General features: G+C 40.3%; 1 protein-coding gene across 5 annotated transcripts in view; it reads right to left on the bottom strand.

The window, feature by feature from the left end:
- Positions 1–14,119, bottom strand: part of DTNB (dystrobrevin beta) — a 227,099-nt gene that overhangs the window by 43,979 nt on the left and 169,001 nt on the right. For all 5 annotated transcript variants that reach the window (XM_048222550.2, XM_048222551.2, XM_057308991.1 and 2 more), the window contains 2 exons: positions 4,242–4,327; positions 3,039–3,152 (listed from right to left, as the gene is read on the bottom strand). In XM_048222550.2, the coding sequence (XP_048078507.1) occupies positions 3,039–3,152; positions 4,242–4,327 (200 nt within the window). The remainder of the gene's footprint in view (positions 1–3,038; positions 3,153–4,241; positions 4,328–14,119) is intronic.

Below are 14,119 nucleotides of genomic sequence, written 5' to 3'. Positions count from 1 at the left end.
ACTTCTTTGCCGATTCAGATGTCTTTTCTTTCTTTTTGTCATCTGATTGCTGAGGCTAAGACTTTTAGTACTATGTTGAACAGCAGTGGTGATAATGGACATCCCTGCCATGTTCCTGAACTTAGGGGGAAAGCTCTCAGTTTTTCCCTATTGAGAATGATATTTGCTGGGGATTTTTCATAGATGGCTTTTATGAAATTGAGGAATGTACCCTCTATCCCTACACTGCGAAGAGTTTTAATCAAGAAAGAATGCTGTACTTCGTCAAATGCTTTTTCCGCACCTATTGAGAGGATCATATGGTTCTTGTCCTTTCTCTAATTAATGTGGTGTATCACATTGATCGATCTGCGGACGTTGAACCACCTTTGCAGCCCAGGAATAAATCCCACTTGGTCGTGGTGAATAATCCTTTTAATGTACTGTTGGATCCTATTGGCTAGTATCTTGGTGAGAATTTTTGCATCCATGTTCATCAGGGATATTGGCCTGTAATTCTCCTTTTTGGTGGGGTCTTTGGTTTTGGGATCAAGGTAATGCTGGTCTCATAAAATGAGTTTGGAAGTTTTCCTTCCATTTCTATCTTTTGGAAGAATTTCAGAAGAATAGGTATTAATTCTTCTTTAAATGTTTGGTAGAATTCCCCTGGGAAGCCATCTGGCCCTGGGCTATTGTTTGTTGGGAGATTGATGACTGCTTCAATTTCCTTGCTGATTATGGATCTGTTCAGGTTTTCTATTTCTTCCTGGTTCAGTTTTGGTAGTTTATAAGTCCCTAGGAATGCACCCATTTCTTCCAGATTGTCTAATTTGTTGGCATATAGTTGCTCATAATATGTTCTTACAATTGTATGTATTTCTTTGGTGTTGGTTGTGATCTCTCCTCTTTCATTCATGATTTTATTTATTTGGGTCCTTTCTCTTTTCTTTTTGATAAGTCTGGCCAGGGGTTTATCAATTTTATTAATTCTTTCAAAGAACCAGCTCCTAATTTCATTGATCTGTTCTACTGTTCTTGGTTTCTTTTTTTTTTTTTTTTAATTAATAATGATTTTTTATTATATTATGTTAGTCACCATACAGTACATCCCCGGTTTTCGATGTAAGGCTCGATGATTCATTAGTTGTGTATTGTTCTTGGTTTCTGTTTCATTGATTTCTGCTCTGATCTTTATTATTTCTCTTCTCCTGCTGGGTTTAGGCTTTATTTGCTGTTCTTTCTCCAGCTTCTTTAGGTATACGGTAGGTTGTGTATTTGAGACCTTTCTTGTTTCTTGAGAAAGGCTTGTATTGCTATCTACTTCCCTCTTAGGACCGCCTTTGCTGCATTCCAAAGGTTTTGAACAGTTGTATTTTCATTTTCATTTGTTTCCATGAATTTTTTAAAATTCTTCTTTAATTTCCTGTTTGACCCATTCATTCTTTAGTAGGATGCTCTTTAGCCTCCATGTATTTGAGTTCTTTCCAACTTTCTTATTGTGACTGAGTTCGAGTTTCAAAGCATTGTGGTCTGAAAATATGCAGGGAAAGATCCCAATCTTTTGGTACCAGTTGGGACCTGATTTGTGACCAGGATGTGATCTACTCTGGAGAATGTTCCATGTGCACCAGAGAAAAATGTGTATTCTGTAGCTTTGGGATGGAATGTTCTGAATAGATCTGTGAAGTCTATCTGGTCCAGTATGTCATTTAAAGCCCTTATTTCCTTGTTGACCTTTTGCTTAGATGATCTGTTCATTTCAGTGAGGGGGGTGTTAAAGTTCCCTACTATTATTGTATTATTGTTGATGTTTTTCTTTGATTTTGTTATTAATTGGCTTACATAACTGGCTGCTCCCATGTTAGGTGCATAAATATTTACAATTGTTAGATCTTCTTGCTGGATAGACCCTTGAAGTATGATATAGTGTCCTTCCTCATCTCTTATTATGGTCTTTGGTTTAAAATCTAATTTGTCTGATATACGGATTGCCACCTCAGCTTTCTTTTGATGTCCATTAGCATGATAAATGGTCTTCCACCCCCTCATAAGGACTCTTAATCATAGGAAACAAACTTAGGGTTGTTGGGGGGGGAGGGATGGGGTAACTGGGTGATGGACAGTAAGGAGGGCACGTGACGCAATGAGCACTGGTATTATATAAGGCTGATGAATCACTGAACTCTACCTCTGAAACTAATAGTACATTTTACGTTAATTTTAAAAAAAGGATAGCTATGCAGAATCCCAGATGATAGCACATTAAAAATCAACTGCGGAATGTCAAATGTTACAACTTACACAGAAAGAACCCACTCTTTGGAAATTCAGAGGTCTGGTGAAAATCAAGTCACTAACTTAGTGTCCAAAATGTCTTCACTTACCAAAGAGTGTGCACACATCTTTCTAAGACTGATAGGAAATAAGCCCCTAATAGCTTTGATTGGCTCACTTTCATGTAATGCTCTTCTAGAATATTTCTCCATTCCCTCCAAAATAGCATCCAAGTGGGAGCTGAAGCTGCTCTCTACCCTTAGTCGGATCCTGTGCCCTTTGGTCTCTCAGCCCTGAGACAGTTTATGTTGAAGTGGGAAGGTTCCACAGCCATAGTGCAAGGGATTCCCACGTGGTTTCATGTCTGAGGATGTGCACAGGTAGCAAGCACCCTTCTCCTTCAATGGAGTCCTGCCCTATGAGGCACCAGGGGAATATACTCGTAGGATAGAAGAGCATTATTCCTGCCAAGAGTCTTTAAAGTCAGGCTGATTAACAAGATAAGAAGATCGAGTGTAGCACAGTGGTCTTGAAGCAGTCACAAAAGTATAAACACTGCTCTGCTTGTCATGGAACTGGAGACTGGTGTTGACCTGGTTCTGAAGTTCTCAGAGACATTAATAATGGAAGCCAAACACCTGAAGCGGTAACAGAACAAGGGGAACGCGTTTGTTCTGACAGGACAAGTTATAGTGATAAACAGATTCTATCCCACTAGTCTGGTTCCCTGACACATAAATTCCTACTGTAGCAGATTACCATTTGCTGACAGTATCCCTGCTTACCTCAGCAGCCGCAGCTCCGCCAGCAATGTGGGGTTTTGCTGCGCCTTCTCAGGGGTGGGCTGGGAAGCCTGCTCATGCTCCAGACGGAGACGCTGGATCTCCTGCAGGATCTCCCTAGAGAGGACAGATGAAAGAAAGATGGCTGCACAGCTCGCTCTTTCCTGTCATGACTTCTAACTCTAGTACAGTGGCCCCTACCAATCTTGTTCTGACTGTTTCCAAATAACCAAGAAGTGAAAGAGCCACCTTCTCAACACTGCTGCACTTCATATTTCTTCAATGAAACAATCCTTCGTGGTAGAAAAAGTCATATAAATACTCTTCTCAAGAACTTGAAAAATCTCCACAAAAGGAAACCAACCACTAGAATGCTCTGTTCCTTTCTAGAGAAAGGAAAAAAGAACTCCCTACAACCTCCTAATGGGTCCTATGCTAACTTCCCCCATCTTTCTCTCTCCTCTTCCTCTTGAGCTGCTGAGTGATGATGGCTGCCATTTCTTCCTATGCCTGTTACATTACATTCAATCCTCTTGTTCTGGTTTCTCCTTTTCAGGGCATACTGATGTGCTGTCTGGTCTCCGTGCCTTTATTTATTTATTTATTTATTTATTTATTTATTTATTTAATTTTATTTTTAAGATTTTATTTATCTATTTGAGAGAGAGAGAGCACGCAAAAGAAGGGGGAGTGGAAGACAGAGGGAGAAGCAGGCTTCCCGCTGAGCAGGGAGCCCAACACATGGCTCAATCCCAGGACCCTGGGATCATGACCTGAGCCGAAGGCAGACACTTAACCAACTGAGCCATCCAGGCGTCCCTCTCCATGCCTTTAACTGGTTTTGTGGTGAGAGAACAGACATTCACACACAGCACAGTGGGCCAGGATAAGATGACCAGATAGAGCAAAAGGGAGTTGGAGTGGAAAAGGGAATCCTGAGAGGGGAACCGGTGGGCGGGAGAAGGCCCTGGCGTAAAGAATCCGCCTGAGGGCACGTGAGCAGGGCTCTGGGCTACCAGAATGTACAGCGTGCAGAGATCTATAAATTACAGTAGGGGCATTCCCATGAGTTGGTCTGGCCTATATTCACTGAGGTGGGATCTTCCTTTATGGTCAAAAGTCAGCTACTCTACAAGGAAAATGGGAATCAGATACTCACATGATTGTCTTGGACTTTAGAAGCTGGCTCGACTTCTGCATTCTTACCTGTTTTTGTTTTCCAGTTCTGCGATAAGCTGTCTTTGTTGTTTGTTGGCATCAAAGTTAAAGCTCAGGTCAGTGGGAGGACGGGTCTACAGTGAGGAGAGAGAAACATTTTTTTTTTCTTTTTGGGGTATGTGTGTGTGTGTGTGATTAAACTACATCCTGAGTCCTAGACTACAGATTTTTTAAAACAGACTTTTGAGGTATAATTTACATACCATGAAATCCACCCATTTTAAATATACCATTCACAGAGTCTTAGTAAATTTAAACTGTTGTGCAACGAATCACCACAGTCCAGTTTTAGAACATTTTCCGTCACCACAAAAAATTCCCTCATGCTGGTTTGTCGTCAGTTGCCACTCTCATCCCCAACCACAGGCAACCACTGATAACTTTCTGTCTATAGTTCTGCCTTTTCTAGAAGCTTCATATATATGGACTCATACATGTAGTCTTTGGTTTCTGGCTTTCACTCAGCATGTTGTTTCTGAGGTTTGTCACTGTTGCTCCATGAATCAGGAGCTCCTTCCCTTTTATTGCTGAGTAGTATTCCACTGTTTCCAGTTTTTGACTGTTACAAATGAAGTTGCTGTAAATTTTCATTTATAAATCTTTGTGTTGATATATGTTTTCATTTCTCTTGGGTAAATACCTAAGGAGTGGAATTCCTGAGTTATATGCTAACTCTGTATTTAATATTTTGAGGAACTATCCAACTGTTTTCCAAAGTAGCTGTACCATTCTAGAATCCCACCAACGAGGGATGGTTCCAATCTCTCCACATCGTCAACACTTGTCATTGCCTTTTCTTTTAACCAGATTCTAGTCCATGTGAAATATTTAATTTGTGGGACTTTTTTAAAGAAGATTTTATTTATTTATTGAGAAAGAAAGAGCGAGTGAGAGAGAGAGCACGCGAGCAGTGGGAGGGGCAGAGGGAGAGAGAGAATCCCAAGCAGACTCTGTGCTGAGCAAAGAGCCCAACATGGGACTCGATCCTAGGACCCTGAGATCATGACCTGAGCCGAAATCAAGAGTTGGACACCCAACCGACTGCGCCACCCACACGCCCCCTGTGTGTTTTTTTAATTGAGATATAATTTGCATACCATAAAATCCATTAAAGGGTCCAATTCAGTGGTTTTTAAAATATATTTACAAGATTGTGAGATTATCACCACTATCTAATTCCAGAACGTTTTCATCACCCCCAAAAGAAACCCCATCCCCATAGCAGTCATTCCCCATTCCCCCTACACCCACACCCTGACAACTGCTAACCTATCTTTTACGTCTATGGATTTGACTATTCTGGATATTTCATATACATGGAATCATACAATATGTGATCTTTTATGTCTGGCTTCTTTCAGCAAAATGTTTTCAGGGTTCATCTGTGTTGTAGCATGTATCGATACTTCATTCTTTTTTGTGGCTGAACAACATTCTGTTACATGGATATCCTACATTTTGTTTATGCATTCAACAGCTGATGGGCATTTGGGTTTTTCCCATTTTTGGGCAATTTCGAATAATGTTGTGATGAACATCTGTGGACACGTTTTTGTGTACAGACACGTTTTCATTTCTCTTGGGTATATATCTAGGAGGGGAACTGCTGGGTCATACAGTAACTGCCTTTTGAGGAACTGCCAAGTTACTCGCATAAGTGGAAAATGGCTGCACCATTTTACATGCTCACCAGCAATGTACGAAGGTTCCATTTTTTCCATATCCTTGTCAACACTTGTTACTGTACGTCTTTTTGCTCATAGTCATCCTAGTGGGTGTGAAGCGGTATCTCACGGTGAATGCAACTTGCATTTTCCCTATGACTAATATGTGGAGCATGCTTTCATGTGCTTATTGGGCATTTGCATATCTTCTCTGGCGAAATCATTCGTGGTTTTGATTTGCATATCCAGTGACATTTCTGACCCTTGTTACCTCCTTTAAGCATATGGAAACCGATCAACACAAACTAGGAAAATGGATGCACAGGCAATGTTTCCTTTATTTTTCATTAGCCAGAACGGAAGCTCAAAACGCAGGTTCTGCAATGGCTATGCTTCACGCTCTGCACAAACTTGGTTCTACCCAAAACATGACCTACCATGAAGCAGAAACCTTGTTTCCTGTCTAGAGCTTAAAGATGCAATAAGTAATTCTTTTCATGTGGCATTTCCTAAATAAACAGGGGTAAAACAGCATAGCAAATGTGGGTGGGAGGCTTTTTACCAAATATTTTTTTCTTAAAAGAAAAAAAAAAGGTGATGTTTTTTCCTTTAGAGTGGACCGACAGCCAATTGAGCAAATTTTCTATATTCTTTCCATTGTGACAGCCTGAGCCGAGCCTCAGAAAAATGGCTTGCCTGAGACGGAATCTGCTGTGAATGACAGATTTCCAATTCTTGAAAATGGGAGTTAAGACAAATGGCTCCTTATCAGCGTGGGATCAGGGAAAATAATGGATGAGGAAATGGGCTCTAAAAGGAATGGGCTTTGTGATGGCAAACAAACAAAAAACCTCACAGTATTTCATTGGAAATTTCTTTTCCTTTTTTTAAAGATTTTATTTATTTATTTGAGAGAGAGCAAGAGCACAAGTGGGGGGAGGGGCAAAGGGAGGAGAAGCAGACTCCCCACTGAGCAGGGAGCCCAATGTGGGGCTCCATCCCAGGAGCCTGGAGCATGAGCTGAGCCGAAGGCAGACGCTTAACTGATTGAGCCACCAGGTGCCCCTTCATTGGAAATTTCTAAAGAATCTTTTCAGTTTTGAGTTACTGCAAGGCTGAGGCTTCTATTAAAGAGCAGGTTAATACAGGAATCAAGAGAAGAGTTATTATCAGCAGCAATTCCTAACCAGGCACCATTCTTTGGCACCAAGAAGTACTGTTACTCAAGTACAAAGAAGCGTGGGTGGAAGAAGATTTCTATCCTGAGGCAGCAGTTCCGCTGGACTGACAACAGGGAGAGCCCCCAGAAGTAAGTGTTGATGGTGGCTTATTTCACCCAATCAAATTTTAAACACAGTCAAGTGTACATTAAATAACAGAGAAACTTAGTATTTTATTTATTTACTATCTTAAACTCCACAGTGCTTCTTAAAAAAAAAAAAAAAAGCTAGGTCTCTCTCCCTAAAATGCCTGTAGGATACTGAAGAGAAAAAGACAGAAAGGTAATTATTAGTTCATAAAGCCACAGAATACTTCAACCACAAGAGACCTAAGGATGATTTCTTTCAAAAATTAACTAGTTCATTCCTTTATTCAGCAAATATTTCCTAAGCACCTACTATGTGCTAGATACTGTTCCAGGAAGTAGGATGCACGAGTGAGGGAGATACAGCCCCACCCTCATGTAGCTTACATGATGCTGGGAGAGAAAGATGAGGAACCAAAGATGTAAGTACAGACCTTCGGTAGTGATAAATCCAATGATGAAATCTAGGGTCATGAAATAGTAAACTGAGACAGAAGACTCTTTTCGAATGAGGTGATAATGAAAGGCTCTCAGAGACTCAGTCACGTGGGGAAGTAAAGCGGGTGCTGGGCTGAGGGACGGGGGCGCTGGGCAGAGGCCGAGGCCTGCAGCTGCTCCGTCTGTGTGTGCTCGGGTCAGTACTGATGGGAACAGGGCAGCCTTTGGTGAAAACGGTAGCTGACTCTAGGAAATGACCCTAGGCCCTGATCACCAAGGGCCATTTAGCATTGGAGAGGAGTTTCCCTTTCATTCTGAAAGTGATATGAAGCCACTGTAGGATTCTGAACAAGAAATGCATGGAATCGAGTCCAAATACTGTAGGTACACAGTCTGCCTTCAAGGAGACGGAGCTTGACTCTCAATCCTTTAGTACAGGCCGTCCGTAGTGGCTTCTTTCCAAAGAGGACAGTGTGGAAAGGGGGGGGAGGAGTTAACTTGATGTTGGAGAAAGCTGACAAACACTATCTTGGCCAGGTGATCAAGGTCAACATCAACAGTGATAAATGATGTTGGTACTACGTACCCTTGATACAACGGCACTTACGTCCTCCTCCTCAAAAGCTGTAACTCAAGTCTACTCATGAGAAAAACATCAGACTAATCCCATTTAAGGGACATTCTACAACGTATTTGACTAGTACTCCTCAAAGCTGCCAAGGTCATCAAAAACAAGGAGAGTTAGAGAAACTGTCATAGCCCAGAGGAGCCTAATAGACATGACAACTTAATGTAATGTGCTATCCTGGATGGAATCCTGGAATGGAAAAGGGACATTGGGTAAAAACTAACAAAACCTGAATAAAGCATGGACTTTAGTTAATAATGATGCATCAATATTGGCTCATTAATTGCAATATGCATCCCATGCTAATATGTTAATAATAGGAGAAACTGAGCATGATTATTTGGAAACTCTGTAGTAGCTTTGCAATTTCTCTGTAAATCTAAAACTGTTCTATAATAAAAAGTTTATAAAAAATCAACAAACCCCATTTTCTATATAGAGAATTTACTGTAGTGAGAGAAGAATGGAAGTAGATAGGCTAGTGAGGAATCCTAGGTTTTGCTATCTACTCACCATGCAAACCTTGAGTTATTTTATTTCCCTATACTTTTATTTTCTTAGCTGTAAAATGGGATTATGTACAGAAAGAGGTGTGAAGAGGATCAACTCCTTTGTTACGTGGGCATTCTCTTAGGTTTAGGTAATCTCACAGAGCTCCATCATCTTTAAGAGTGGAGATATATCTGAAAAATACAGGGTAAGAAACAGGACCCCTTCGGGTATAACTGGGCAAATGTTATAAAACCAAGGAAAGCCAACGCAGTCAGCAAACTGCAATCTGGTAGCATGTATTTCTGAAACCTCTAAAAAAGGACTGGAGGCTTCCCATCTGTATGAACTTGGCAGGATGAGTTCCAGAGATGTGCCTGATACCCGCTAGGCTTTCTTCATATCCCAGGGGCGCCCACCCTCCCATCTCACTTAGACTAACTGGAGGGTTGTGGATTATTAATCTCTCTCAAAACCCCAATGGTTTTTAGGGTAGTGGGTCCCTAGCTCGCTGTAAATCAGAAGACTGAAAGTTTTGCTTTTCTTTTTAAAATAAAAATCAATGGACTCTGAACACAGAGATTCTGATTTAGCAGGTTGGAAGCAAAGCCAAGGATCTCTGTATTTTTTAAATGCTTCACACATGATTATAATATGTATCCACATGTGACAATTACTATTTTACAGGGGCTTTGCGTCATTAAATGTGTGCTAAACACCACATGGATACTGCTGATCTCTACTTGTAAGAAGCCACAAGGATATTTCTGGAATGGTGCACGCTGGGAGCAGGCGAAGTGATAAGGCTGTGAAGGCTGGGCTGAGCTATCTGAAAAAAAGCTGCTCGAAAACATGTGAGGTGGGATGACAACATGCTGTTTCCCCTTCCTTTCACATTTCTTCCAAGATTTCCATAACGAATTTCACATTTTTCATAAAGAAAAAAAACTTAGAAAAAATAAACAACTCTCCTCAGATTACATCTAATGTTGCTGATGTTGGTGATGAAATTTTAAGAATTTGCTGTTATTACTATGATTTACCACACACTATAATTTTGTTTTGTTTTGTTTTTAAAGGAATTCAGGCACTCCAGGAAGACAAGTGAGCTCTCCTGGCTCTTCTAAGCAACATCACATTTCTTTGTTCAAGGGTCAGCCTGAAAACGTTTCAGTGGCCACACTGTCACCTAAGAAGTCAGGACAGCTCTGCCACTGGGGTGCTCCACGGGGTGCAATGCTGGCTGCTTAAAGTAATTTAATGGTCTTTTTTTTTTTTTTTTTTTTTTTTTTTTGTGAAAGAAGGTTTTTGAAAAAAAAAATCAATACAAAGCCTATCTGGCAGGCTATAAATAAATTCTTTTGAGCACTACACCCACTTTATGCAAAGCACTTGTATCAGCGAGAGATTAGCGGATTAGTAGTGTTCTGTTTAACAGAAATCTAGTCAAGAAGAATCCTTCCTGAGAGGCCCAGTATTTAATAAGATAACTACACTTTGGAAAACAAACTGAAGATGAAAGGGACCCTATCAGTATTTGTCTTAAGAGCGTTCTAACAATGATCATTTTCACACGAATTAGAGAATTGGCATCAGAAACTATCAGGTGTAAACAGACTTATCTTGTTTGCAGGAAAGGAGAACTGTGACCTCCTTTTCTCAGGGTCAAATGGCTTTGGAGCTTTTATTTGCAATATTTTAAAAGCACGATGTAGAGTCAGTAAGACTACATGATGGCATTAAATACGCTTCATTTTAAAAATTCAAGCACAATGCTATCTCAACAGATTTAGTTTCATAAGTTCTAATTCCTACAATGACTTGAACAGTTGTGACTGAGGACACACGTAGGGTATAACGGATTAAATGGAACTTTTCTCTTTCCCTGACTTCCCCCCGCTCCATTCTGCTCTTTTCCACTAACCTTTAGAGTTGTAATGTTGGGAGTCAGATGTGTGACCTAATACTAGATTCTCAAGGGAAAGATTTTGAAGTCTAAACAAACCCAAAAGGAATAAATTACTTTTTGGGGGGAGAAACAAAGCAAGACTCTCCACCGGAAGCTTTCGTGACTCTATTTCTCTATGAAGAGGTAAAGACAAATTGGCACACATTTCTAAAAGTAATCTATGTTTGTGGAAGATGGTCCTGAGAGCTCCAGCCGCCCAAGTCGTCTCGGAGATGCTGCAAACCTCCGAGCTCAGGGCCTTTACAGAGGCCGAACCAGCCCCCGGCACACACCGGGTGTTCCTGACCTGCTTCATGCTCACATGGTCTGTTGTTTCAGCCTCAGATCCTTCCTCCTTTTGTCTTCCTCTTTCTCCAGATTTAATGCTCTTCCTGAACTACACCCTTCTGTAGCTAATCTCAGCAGATGCTAGACTAGGACCCAGGCCCAGCTGGACCACTTACAGTCACCTGAGTAGTTTCCTTACCTTTATGAAGATTGGTTTTCTTATGAGATTGTTTTGATGAATAAAAGAGCTAATATATGCACTTACAACAATGACTGGCGCATAGTAAAGAGTTCATAAATGTTAGCCATCGGTATTATTCTTTTAGCATGAATCTCACCAGGACCTTTCTCAATCCTTGCCGGAAAACGTCTCTCTCCTTTTCCTTTGACAGGTTTAGTTACTTTCGGTACATTAGCGATATTCGACTATCTTTTCTCATAAAGAAAATTCTTAAAGTTTCAGCATAAGCATTAGCAGGACTGGATATAATTGGATGTGTTATATTTATTCTTAAATAAAGGGTTTTTTTGTTTATGAAAAAATTGTTATATTGTTGTTGGTGTTGAAAATCTAATTATCAATTCTTTGCAGATCTCTATCCTCTCTGGTTGCGTTTTGAGTATCTTGTCCTTGTATTCTGCAGTTCCACGAGGACACACATAGGTATGAACTTTTATTTATCCAGTTGGGACTCATTGTGATGTTTCAATCTGAGGATTCATGTCATGAGTCAATTTTGGAAATTTTTTCAGCCATTAATTCCTCAAACATTTTCTCACCTAACAGAAAATAATTTTATTTTCCTTTTTTTGGCAGGGGGCTTGGGGGTGGGGGTTCCAATGAGATGACTGTTGGTTCTCTATCTTCTACGTCTGAAAATCTTGTTTCAAATTTTTCATCTTTTTATGTTGCATTTGGGAAACTTTCTTTTTTTTTTTTTTTAAAGATTTTATTTTTATTTATTTGACAGAGAGAGAGATGGAAAGGGACCACAAGCAGGGGGAACAGCAGAGGGAGAGGGAAAAGCTGACTCTCCACTGAGCAGGGAGCCCAATGTGGGGCTTGATCCCAGGACCCTGAGATCATGACCTGAGTCAAAGGCAGACACTTAACCAACTGAGCCACCCAGGCACCCCCATTTGGGAAACTTTCTTACAAATATTTTCCAGCAGACTAATTCTCTGTGCAGCTGTGTCTGACCTGACATTTAACCCATCCACTGAGTTTAAATTTCAACAACTCTTGTTTTTAAAATGTTTATGTTCTATTTGGCTTGTTTTCATCTCCAGTCTTTTTAGATAGTCTTTTCTGTTATCATGTTTTTAATTCCTTCTTTCATGTCTGAAGAAATTTTAAAAATAGTTATTCTATAGCCAATGATTCTAGTATCTAAAGTCACTGAGGGTCTAATTTCACAGAGATGCTGAGGAGTTCATGTTTAGTTGGACTCTTTCTGTGGGAATACTGCTTGGCCTCAATTGAGAATGTTAACCTCAGGAGAGGATTTATATTTTGCTTCTCCTCAATGCTGCAGGATTAATTTTATATTAAAACTTTACTTTGGTGTTTCTCAAACTATGAAGTAATGTAAATGCACCCAACACAAGTACAGACAGGACTAAGGTTGGAAGTTCCCAGGGGAGACCTCCTCCATTCCAACAGGAGGAGAACCTAAAGCTTTCTTGTCCTATCTTTGTGCTAGCAGATGAATGGTCTTCGATACCATACCTTCACCGGGTTATAATGCTTTCAGGGGCCTCACTTAATGTGAAAGCCTCATTTCCAACTCTCCACTTTGCATATATACAAGGTTTTGCCCACTGTACCTCAAGTCAATTAAAATAGGGCAGGAGTGGCAGCAACGGCGGTCCACGGGCTGCTTTGGGTTTCAGTCCTTTTTAGTTCCCAGGAAACTGAATTCTCTTCTACTTATTTTCAGATCTCAACACAAGTAACACTTACTGACAGAGGCCACACAGTATAAGTCAGGGAGCAGCTATCCATTTTCATAGCTCCTTCTATTTTTCCTCCATTGTACCTAATTATTTGTAATTATGTTTTTTAATTTTTTAAATATTTTATTTATTTATTTGGAAGTGAGAGAGAGAGTGCAAATGGGGGAAAGGGCAGGGAGAGAGAGAAAGAGACTCTCCCGCTGAGTGGGGAGCCCGATGCAGGGCTTGATCCCACGACTCTGAGATCATGACCTGACCTGAAACCAAGAGTTGGGACGCTTAACCAACAGAGCCACCCAGGCTCCCCTGTAGTTATGTTTCATAGTGTGAGTATTTGTTTACTGTTTGTCTCTCTCACCAGACTGTTAGTTCCGTGAGGGCAGGAATCATTTGTTCATCATAGTATCCAATCTGGCACATCACAGAACAAAATAAATATTTGCCAAATGCATACAATGAATGTGTGTGTGGAGGGAAGGGGAAATGGATATTAATATGCACACAACTCTTCGAGGAAAGTAAAGGGCTGAAATGAAAGAAGAAAAGAGAACATTTTATTATAAATTATTTCAAAATTGCTGTAAACCCATGGCAAATCCCTGGGTAGCCATTTCTCATTACAATCAAACTCTGACATATTCACTATTCTTGGTTCCTTTTTCTTTTGAGATGTAACGCTCATATCTTAAGTATGCCATCCAATCAGTTTTGACAAATACATACAACTCATGTAACACACAATTCTATAAAACTGCAGAACGTTTCCATCAGTCCAGAAAGTTTCCTCACCTCTCTTCAATATCCCCATTCCCAGAAATAGTCCCTGATGTGATCTCCATCACTATAAATCAATTTTACTTATTCCAGAATTTCATGTACATGGAATCAAATTGCACGTACTTGTGGTGTGTGATGTATGAGAATTCCATTTGCTCCACATCGTCTCTAACAATTGATGTTGTCAATCTTTCTCATTTTAATCACTCTAGTGGGTCATTATGGTTTTAACTGGCATTTTCCTGATGATTAATGATATCAGGAAAGCAACTTTTCATGTGCCTATTGCGCATTTGTGTATCTTCTTCTGCAAAGTGTCTGTCCAAGTCTTTAGACCATTTAAAAATTGGGAGTTGTCTTCATATTGAGCTG

The sequence above is a fragment of the Ursus arctos genome, unplaced genomic scaffold (assembly GCF_023065955.2).
Source record: "Ursus arctos isolate Adak ecotype North America unplaced genomic scaffold, UrsArc2.0 scaffold_8, whole genome shotgun sequence".
Lineage (NCBI taxonomy): Eukaryota > Metazoa > Chordata > Mammalia > Carnivora > Ursidae > Ursus > Ursus arctos.
The sequence above is the reverse complement of the archived record's forward strand: the minus strand, read 5'-3'. Positions and strand labels throughout refer to the sequence as shown.